Source organism: Dermacentor albipictus, chromosome 10 (assembly GCF_038994185.2).
Source record: "Dermacentor albipictus isolate Rhodes 1998 colony chromosome 10, USDA_Dalb.pri_finalv2, whole genome shotgun sequence".
NCBI classification, from domain to species: Eukaryota; Metazoa; Arthropoda; class Arachnida; order Ixodida; family Ixodidae; genus Dermacentor; species Dermacentor albipictus.
In genome coordinates this window covers 7898250-7908967 of record NC_091830.1, presented here as the reverse complement: position 1 = coordinate 7908967, position 10718 = coordinate 7898250, and the positions used below count along the sequence as shown (strand labels likewise).

General features: G+C 49.1%; 1 protein-coding gene across 1 annotated transcript in view; it reads left to right on the top strand.

The window, feature by feature from the left end:
- Positions 1-3784: 3784 nt before the first annotated feature.
- Positions 3785-10718, top strand: part of LOC135920398 (motor neuron and pancreas homeobox protein 1-like) — an 81545-nt gene continuing 74611 nt past the window's right edge. The window contains exon 1 of the mRNA XM_065454656.1: positions 3785-4679. Within this exon, the coding sequence (XP_065310728.1) occupies positions 4235-4679 (445 nt within the window). The 5' untranslated portion in view covers positions 3785-4234. The remainder of the gene's footprint in view (positions 4680-10718) is intronic.

Sequence of the window (10718 nt, the reverse complement as noted above, 5' to 3'; positions counted from 1 at the left end):
GCGCTTAACCTTGCAAAATTCAAAAATACTTAAAAAGAAAGAAGGTTAAATAACACACGCGCTTTACGATAGGCCTCGCAACAAGAACCTTGACCCTCAGGTTACTCAAACACACAAAAAAGCCTATCTACTTATTAATGAGCATCTCGCGAGACTACATGTTTACTTAAAACGCATCTTTCAAATCTCGAGCTTCTCGAACGAAAACACAAAGCTCAAACCTTACATATTGAAAGAAATCCTAGCCTCAAATCGCGAAAACTTTCCGATGCTCAAAAATAAAAAAACAACACGTTTCACTTCTACGGAAGCTCTCCTGGCCTCCCTTTCCAAACGCTTATGTCTGACTCATACTTTGAGTCGAACGCGGGGTGGACGTGGTCTGAAAGCTACTCTGGCTGCCGGGGAACAACAAAAGGGCTGACTAACTATCAGCTCCCCCAAGACGTTACGGTCTCCTGCCAATTTGCGTCCTCGCGCCCCGCTTTCAACACAAACTCGATTGACCGCGTCGCTACTCCCCACCTGGTCTCGTCCTACCACCTTGCGTTTCTTCGAACTGCGCGCTGAGCTATGAAAAGAACTACGGAACGACGCGGAGATAAACTGCCCCGTGCCCTTTGTCCGCGTCCGCGCAGAACATTCTTCGCGGTCCCCCTTTGACAGGTGGCTCGAACGTTCTGGATGCGTCAACATCGTCCTAGACGACCGCACCTTCTTCCTCGCGCCCTGCCCTTTTGGGTTTCTCGCCATCTTTGGCGGCGCTACAATAATTACCGTCTCTCGGTCTTTACCGCGCTTCTTTTTACGGCGCTTTCTCTTTGCACTCGTTTTCATGTCGCCTCGTGCCTCGTGCTGGCCGGTACACATTTCGTCGGCCCGGATCGGTCTCTTACCCGCACAGTCTGAGTGATTTTCCTTTAAGTCAACATTCTCTCTGCCTCGACTGGCGGACAGCCCAACCGACTCTGGCACAATGCAGCAGGCTTTACTCGAGCTAGACAACTCGCACTCTTGCGAACTGCCCTCTACTACATTGCCCAGCGCACGCTGTGCATCGGCACACAGCCCGTCGGTATCGATCGCTGTCTCACGCGCACAGTCCGAATGATTAATAACTGAATCATCCCTCTCTAGGCTACCTAGACTGGCGGAGAGCCGCACCGATCCCTGAACAATGCAGTTCTCTCGTGAGCTACGGAGCTCGCCACCCCGAGAATTACCCTCAACTGCACCGCTCAGCTCGCACTTCACTTCTGCACGCTCATCTGACTCTACCTGGGTGCTCGCGTCTGTCGCGTCAACAGTACCCTTTTCCTCGCTAGCAACCTCGCTAACCTTACCAGCGACGCACACACTCGGTAACTGTGCCAATTTGTTCGCAGCTGGCCTAGCTGTCTCCACAGTCATCTGTTGGCACAGCACCTCGTCGCTCTCACTCTGGCCTTTAACGGCCTCTATTGCCACTAAGGCATCGTTAGCAGCTAGCCTTTTCCCTTCGCTTATGAATCGGCAGCCAATCTCACAGGCACTACTCTTCTCGTCGGCTTCTGGCGAAACTCCGCTCGATGCTGCCTCATTCTTTCGTTCTGTACTACCTACAGAATTCACAGACAGCCGTTGTCTCTGTGCCAATAACTGATCACAATACTGTATCTCTTTGATCAGTGCTGCCTTCTCTCTCTCATACTTTTCCTCTCGCTCACGTTCGCGTTCATTCTCACGTCCGTGACGCTGACACCTAAGAGCAAGTTCTTGAAGCTCCTGCTTCCGTTCATTCTCGCGTTCTTCACGCTGACGCTCACTCCTAAGTTGACGACGCTCTCGCAAACGTACACGACGCACACGCTCCTGTGGCTCCTGTATCACCTCCCAAGCAAGCTCAATGCTTTTCTCATCGTTGCCACTATCTTGAATCGCCTTTACGATAGCTGGCGTTTCCATCCGTTCGTCCGCCTCAACTCCCAAATCGTCGCACACCAACAACAAGTCTAACCTCGTCAACCTTCTAAGATCCATGGCAGCTGCCCCGACAGGTGGTTAAAACTGTTTTCCTTAATTAATTTGTGCAAACACACAATGCAACAAACTCCCGATTCCCAGAACTATCAAAATTGAACACACAACCTTTGAGTCTGGCGAATCATAAGGAAAAAAACCACGCGCTCACTTACGGTTGCAGCACCCTGCCATCCGGTTCGTTCGTCCGCTGTTGCCGGTTCCTTCCGGACTCCCTGGGTCGAAGGCTCGCTCCTTCTTCGATACTCCCAGTCTCTTCGGACCTCTTTCGACGAAGGCTCTCTCTTCTTCGCTCTTCCCGGTTCTTTACGATCTCTCTCGACGAAGGTTGATTCGTAGCGCTGCCACCAGCTGATGTATTCGGAGGCGATCCCACCGCTGCCACCAGATGTAGGGGTTGGAGGGACGGACTCCGTGATGAAAACCCAAACTTGGGAGGATTTATTCTACATTATATACAGGGGACGGTGAGCGTCAATTAACCGACGTACAGTCATTACGGGCCGGCAGCAACTCGGACGCTGCGGCCCGCGGCAAGAAGTTCGAGAGAGGTGAAACAGGGAATCAGGGCATCTCCCAGAAATCTCAGGTCTCTCTGGAAGGCTTCTTATAAGCCCTTCGAGCACTGCAAGTCACGTCATGTTTGACCAATGGGAGAGTCCACTCCGATGACGCCACTTGCAGCCAATGGTAGGCGCCCGTGTCGCGTGGCACACCTGTCGGGGCTCTCTGCGGTCTTGCCACGCAGACTGGCAATCCACTTGTAGGCTGGAGAAGGAGCGGGGGGGGCGCCCGTGCACCTGCTTCATTGTCGGATGCCCACCTGCTAATCCCGGCGGCACACGAACTTGTTGGCTCGTAAACTTGTTTGCTCGGCCGCTTCTCTGGAATGCGCTTTCCTGCTCCTGCATTCCTCAATTAGCTGTGCTGCCACTCGAAGCGGTTTGGGGAACTCGAAGTAGCCTCAGGAAATGGCGCCATATCTAACAAAGGACACCTAGTCTTCGCATGCCCTGCTGATGCGGTGATTAGACTCGGATGCATTATACTTCAAAGAGACGATAAGTTCAATATTGCCCTCGCATAATTCTACGCATAAGAAAGATACAACCTTGTATTGAATACGGGAAAAAATACAGTAACTATAATTGCCACGAGTAACAGCCTTATTTGCATGAGTAATTGTAGCACCGCAGACATTTTCACTCTCTCTGCTGGCCAGATCTCGGATATTAACACGCTATCACGCCTCTTTCCATTCACTGCATCCTCCGCTATACTACGGTGTAAACCGGATCACGCGCGGACAGCATAGGGAAAGGGATTAGCTGAGCCAGCCATCTGCCGACCACACATTTGCCGCAATCGCGTGGTTCACCCTGCGCGTAATACGCGGAACTGTGCCGGCAGCAGCAATACCGCAATGCGAGTCCAATTGGGAGAACTCGTCGCGCCAAATCCTCCCAACAGCGTGAGCAGTGGCAGTGCCAGGGTGCCGGCCGCAATCGAATCGCCGAATAGAGCTGCCAGCCTGCGCCCGAGCAAGCCGCGGGCGAGCGAGAGGGTCGGCGCAGTTGCGAGGGAAAGCGAGCACCCGCGCCGGACGAAAAAAAAAAAAAAAAAGAAAGAGCGAAGAGCGTGCGCGATTTCCCCTTCGCCTCCGCGCCCGAACCCCGCCTTCCGAAACCCAGCGCCGCTCTCCAACAGCGCCATCCGCAACGCATTAGGCCTAGCGGTTAGGCCTAGCGCCGCCCCCTTCCGCCGCTACACGCGCTCAGCCGGCTTCTGCTGCTTCCGCGGCCAGCGTCGGCGCTATCGCGGAATCGGCCCGTTCGTCCTTCCCCGCCCGAAGCGGCGCCTTCCCCCGTTCTCCCTTCCTCCGGCGCCGTTCGCGGCAGCGAAACGCGGGCCGAGGTGGCGTCGAAATCTCTCCGCGCGCCTGCGACTGTAGTTCAAGCAGTGTAGCGAGTGCAGTTGCCGTGTAACCCTTCGGTAGATAGAGAGTGAGGGATTGCGTGCATCGCATCCAAGAACCGAAAGCGGAGGACGTCACCCACAGACCCCGACGACAGGCATCGGGCCCGTCGAACGGCCGCTGCGGGGGCGTCTGCTCGGCGAGGCACGGCGAACTTGTGTGCACTGTAGAAGAACCCGCGCATATTGCAACTGTGCCCATAGAAGCGTAGAGGATTCTTATACAAGAAACGGCAGCAACATGGCAGACACGACCGTGGCTGCTGCTGCAGCGGCCGCGGCCGCAGCGTCGACTGCCAAGTCCTTCTGCATCGAAGCCCTGCTCGCGCGAGACTCGGGCCGAGCGACTCCTGCGTCCAAGTCGCCCGGCAGTTGCTCCGAAGGAGACGCCGCCAGTCCGCCGCCGCCCAACGTTCCGGCCTCGGTGGCGGCCGTGGTCGCCTCGCAGGCTGCCGGAAGACTCTTCGGGGCTTTTCCGGGCTACCATCCCGCGCTTCAGGGGGGACATCCGCTGTACGGACTTCAGGCCGCCGGTGGGGGTCTGCCCGCCGGTGCCCTGCCCGGACTGTTGCCCGGAAGTGCGTTTCACCCGACGTTGGCAGAACACGGCATCAAGTCACATGTGTCCTTAGACTGGTTGGCCAGGACTGCGGGCTTTTACCAGCGACCGGGTGATGTCATGTCAGGTCAGTTTCGGTGTTTCTTCTATTCACACTTTGTTTTCGGAAGCTTAGACGACCACACGTTCTTTTCCGCAAACCGTTCGAATTAAGTGACACCGAAAGCCACAGTCATAAGCCTGATGATATTCCGCGGGTAAATATCAAAACACTGACAACGTTATTCTATCTACGTCTGGTGCACAAAACTTACTGCAGGGAACTGGAACGCGCCTGGAATTACAACTTTCAGGACGCGTCCCATTCAAGATTTAAACATTCCCCGATGTATATATACCAATACTACAGCTTGTTTCATGAGAGGTCTACTTAATCGCGCGTATTCAAAATGTGCGCAACACCCTTGTGTGTATCTATATATAACCACATTCAGCTGAAACCAGTATGTTCAACGGCTCTTCCACACTTGAGACGCTTTATAGAATGCGCTTCAAGTGCGATGTGCACCTGGCTCCAAACTTGTCCCTATATGCGCTACCTCCTTATTTCACGCGAGTTAACTTTGCAGAGTTCAGCACGCACTCTCAAGACGCACCGCTGTGCATGGATGGTTAGGCTTTGAGAAGAAACTGTGAATGTATTGAATACGGACTACCCAATACTTCAGATATACGCTGAGATGTGCAGTCGCGATCAACTAACTATATAGACTGAAACCACAGCTGCCTTGACAAAAAAGAAAGCACTTTATTTAACAGCCTATAGACATACTGCTTAATATCAATCACTGCAATGGACGCGTTTTGCATTCGAACTATGCATGCAGTGCTTGTACCAGTTGCATGCTGCGTAGCCGTGCCACAAGAAATGTAGGATATTCAGCTTCTGTCGCCTTCCACGAGCTTTTCTTAGTAACAAATATCCTTGAGCCCGTTTTGTAAGGCGATACCTTGGAACACATATCAGTCATGTTTGTTATGGGCAAGTATATTCTTCGAACCCAAAAGAAAAACAAGCCAGAGGGCTATACGATACTTATTCCGCTTTGTAATTGTACGTAGCTCAAAGGGTCAAAAGGCTGCAGGTGCCAGAGAGGGCACGAAATATGCGCATCGAAATATAAGCGCTGAAAAGAGCATGAACAACACTGATCATGTCGACACATCTCCAATCTTTTTCTTGTCTACATTTTTTTTTCGTTTCCTTAAATTGCATGTGCAATGCATTACGACGAAACACTTCGTTTCATAAGCCCAGACCCTCCAAAATTGATCGATTTACGCACATAGAAAAGCAACATATACTAATCACAATAGCATCTATACATCGACAGTGGTTTACACAGTCCATACACTTTCAGTTAATACCAGTTTTCAAAATTGATCAAAATTTCGACGCTTATAAATGACTCACTCCAAGCGGCCTATTGCGTCTGCGGCCTATCTTATGCGGCCCGCATTTAAGCAGCCCGATTTGTTGCAGAAAAGAGCCGCTTGGAAAATGTCACGCATTAAGCCAAATCTTTATACGGTATTTCAGATCAAATCTGTCTGGCTTTCACGAAGTTCCATACACATAGCTCAGAGCTACATCATAGGAAATTGGTAACACTCAACATACAAACACACATTGCGCAAACATGGACACACTGGGAATCGAACCCGTGGGTGCACCACGTGACAACCGAACACTGTAACCACTACACCACATCGCTACGCTGGCACGCAGGATTCGCATAGCTGTTTGTGCACACATTTGTGCTTCCGAGCTTGCCGTTTTATGTCGATTGGTCACCGCAGGCGATCGTGTGTGGCATACATATTTCGTGTAACTGTTGCCCCAGCTTATGTGATTGGTGACAGTAAAGTTGTATTTAAGTAAGTAGCAGTATACGACTCCCGCTTTCAACAACTGTCGTTTGCGGCGGAAAGGCTAAAAAAGGTATAACATAACCGAGCATGGGAGCTGCGCGAAAACAAGCTCCTTCGCCAGGTGAATGTTGTTCTTCGATGTTTTCTCTTTATTCGCTATGCTGCGTATTGTTCGCTGCATGTCGCTGTTTAACCGGGAACTTGGGTTTGTCTGAGAGGCTTTCACCGTCGTTCACAAGGTTCAGTCAAATATGATCCGCCACCAATATGCACACCTGCGAATATAGGGAACTGCACTTGCTTCAGTGTTACGCTGCCTCGACGGTATAACGACAATACGGCTCCGCTATTCTGAGAGTCGAATAAGCGGGCGAGAGTTTGCCGGCACGTCTGTAAATTTGCAGAACCGACAAATATTTCTGTTCCCTTCCGCTGGCCGCAACAGGCATGCTCCCCGTCCGAAAAGCTGATAGCTTTTGCAAGTACGAGAAGAATGCTCTCGAACCATGCGTTTTACACTGCTCCGTTGTAGTTATTGATTCAATGTTTATTTTGTAGCAGCAAGGCACGTTACTATCTCCGTTCGTGAGTCTACCGTAACTGTATTGCAAATATCGGAAGCATGACTGCTTTGCGCACGCTAGCTTGCTTTCACCTGTTTACCTGCCGCGCGCATGTGACGTTGCGACTAGTTACCGTGGACATACCTGCAGTACCGTCGAGGTTAAAAGAAGGAAGGGAGGAAAGAAATCAAGGCGTGGTTAAAGAACTTATATTGTGGGACTTAGCATCCCGGGACCCGTGGATTACGAGGGACGCAGTAATGGAGAGCTCCGGATTATTGTGACCACCCAGGGTTAATTAACGCGCACCCAATGGTGAAAAGCGTTTGTGCATTAGCGACGGAATGCGACGGGCGGGGCCGAAGCGCTAGAGCGACCAGATTACCGCGGCAACTGTTATCACAATAACGATTCAGCCGTTTGAAAATATGTAACGAGGCGCAATTTTGCCTGCGTATCAGAGATGACAACGGCTCCATTCCTAGCCTTTCACGTCGATGACTCCGACACAGAATGAGCCTGGAATAAACGCGATTTGCCCGTTGTCTTGTGCTACATTTGTATATTTAGCACCACCGCAATGAGCAGTTTCTGCTGCCAGGAATGCAAGCAGTTCTCTGTGCGGAAGACGAGGCGTAGTCATGCACGAACTACTTTTAGTTATGTCTATCTATATGCCAACTGCAATAAAGTTACAGATTGCGCACACAGATGAAATGGACAATCTGCTAAAGCATACTTTAGGGGGTAACAAAAAAAAAACTTGTGCTCCTAATAACCCCGTGGGTGCAGTTGATATAACAAATATAACGAAGGCACAGGCACTCAACTATTGTGCACGATACCTAAATCCTGATCCAATCTTTCCGTCGAGATAATTAGGTATCTGCAGTCCACATGCAGCATGCAGTCCACTGCTGCCTGGCACACCTTCCTTTGCATGAAACACAGTGCAATAGCGTCGCGCCCGCTTAATACAGCGAGTGCTGTATTAAGCAGGCGCGACGCTATTGCGCTGTGTCTCATGCTAAGTAAGGTATGCCAAGGAGTTGAGTGCCTGTGCCTTCGTTATATTTGTTATATCAACTCCACCTATATACACGTACAGTTATTAACAGTTATTAACAGCGTAAGTTTTTTCTTACCATCTGAAGTATGCTTTAGCAGAATGTTCACTTCATCTGTGTGCACAATCTGGAAGCGTGCTGTACATTCATGCAGGCATGTTCATGCAGGCTTAGACACAGAACATATTTTTCAAAGGAGAATGACTTATTTACTATACAACAAAGTATGCAGCATAGTTTCACTGTACGTTCTTGACACAAAATGTGGACTTATATACCAAACTCTGACAGCAAAATGTAAAAGACAAACTACAACAGGAAAGACAAAAGCAGGTAAGCAATGTTCATGCATACGCCTTTTAAAATTTAAAACAAGCATAACGCATGAACTTTCATGAACTTCATTCGGTTGTGACCAACAAAAGTTGGACCTCTCAGTTCGTTGCTTTCCCGTTCATTAAAAAAAAAAGTTGTTTAGAACCAAAATTATGTAAAATAGCGGACAAGTACAATATCAGGAACTGAACACACATACGTCCTAAATTTAATGTGAGGTCACACTTTCTATAGATAGGTTATCTAATGAGCAACTTAGACAGTGAAGTGATCGCAGCTAATGAAAAGACAGCTATCCATGACTAGCATGAGAAAAGGAAGAATGAAAGTACTCCAAGAAAATGTACGTATTTCAGTTGAAGAACTCTTGTGAGAGCCAAGCAATATAAATTTTTTTAGTCCTGCGGAGCACACTCCGGATACATGTCGCAGTGTTTGGGCAAATTCAGGGAGATGCAAGTGAAGTTCTTTATATATGAATTGCCAATAAGACAAGAAAGGAGCCTTTTCAAATATATTTACATTGACATAATTGCTTCATCACAAACACGTCAGATATCCTTCGTATTTGTTCAGCATCATTTGTCCTGTTGACTCCTGGACCTCTAGTCGATCGCCCTACCTGGAAGGAAAAAGAATTTACGCTCAATGTTAGGCAATTCCAGAAACTATTTCACCTTGGCCCTGTGAGGTATGTTTTGTTCAAGGCCAATATAGGAGTGATCTTGAACTAAACAGGTCTCTATGTTAACCGTAAACTTCTGAGGCTGTGAGACAATGATCCGAGATCTCTTATGTGACTGCCCTCATTGTGGTGTGGCTAGAAAACCAAACTCGACTGCACTTATTTGCACCTCGTTGGGGGAGAGAACCGGTGTCGAGACTGTGCTCAACACCCTTGCGTTGCCTTGGTACTTAACATGCGGGCTGTTGTGCGCGCTGCATCGCATTGATGTGCACACGTTCTTTTTTTTAAATATCGGCTCTCCTGTTTCCTATCATTCTCTTTATACCCTTTCACCAGCACCGAGCAGTTCGCTTGTTAAAAGAAATTATGGCGTTTTACGTGCCAAAACCACTTTCTGATTATGAGGCACGCCGTAGTGGAGGACTCCGAAAATTTCGACCACCTGGGGATCTTTAACGTGCACCTAAATTTAAAGGGACACTAAAGTGAAAAATGATTTCTTCTGCATCAGTAAATTACCGTTCTACAACACCAAAAACACCACTCTTACAACGATAAGACGTTTGGTAAGCCAGAAAAAGCGCAAGAACGAAATACGGGTGGCGACGCCTACTTAAGTTCCCGCACCTGGGGGCTGTGACGTCTTGGATTTTAATGGCATCTTCTAGGGCCTACTAATTATATATAGCGGTACACATTGACTACATTGTGTTCTAAAGGAACCAAATATCAAACATGGCAAGTTTCGGGAACCTTTATTCAGCCAACGCGGCCCAAATGCGAAAACATACTTTGGAATCCCTGACGTCACGCTGACGTGCCGGCGCTGGGGTTTCGGCGCGAAATTCAAATACTGATACTTGGACCTACATTTTCTCATCTAATAATCAAACTATTTTTTTAAATGACTGCCTGCAGCGTTATCAAGCAATGCTTCATTAGTCTAAAGTGATTTATTGTTTCGCTTTAGTGTCCCTTTAAGTACACGGGTGTTCTCGAATTTCGTCCCCATCGAAATGCGGCCGCCATGGCCGGGATTCGATCCCGCGACCTCGTGCTCAGCAGCCCAACACCATAGCCACTGAGCAACGACGGCGGGTTGAGTCGGTCGCTTATATTTATGCTGGCTAACCTGCCTATCTTCATGTCTTTCTTCCTTCTTTCTCCATGAGCATGTGTTAGCATTATAAAACTAATCTGATGCAAAAGGCGCGAAGATGACAACGGGCAATCTAGTCAAACGCAACATGGCCAACATGTGCCTTCTGAACGTTTTGAAGTCCTGCCCGCATCAAGCTGCGGAGAGTTTTCTTAAGCAGATGAAACGGCAAAACCTGAGTTTCATTGCACAGTTAAATAGGCTGCAGGCTGCTGGTTACCCACGTGTGGTGGTGACGTCAGTCTCGGAGGTACTGCTTCAGAAACTGAAAGGGAAGCGGCACAAAAGTAACTGCATCACACAAAAGAGCAGGCCTGAAGTTGTGCCGTATTGTCACAGAGTGTCTCACAATCTAGAGAATGTCGCCACTAGATACCAAATTCCGGTTGTGTTTTCCGCTCCTCAGAAACTTTCAATGTTG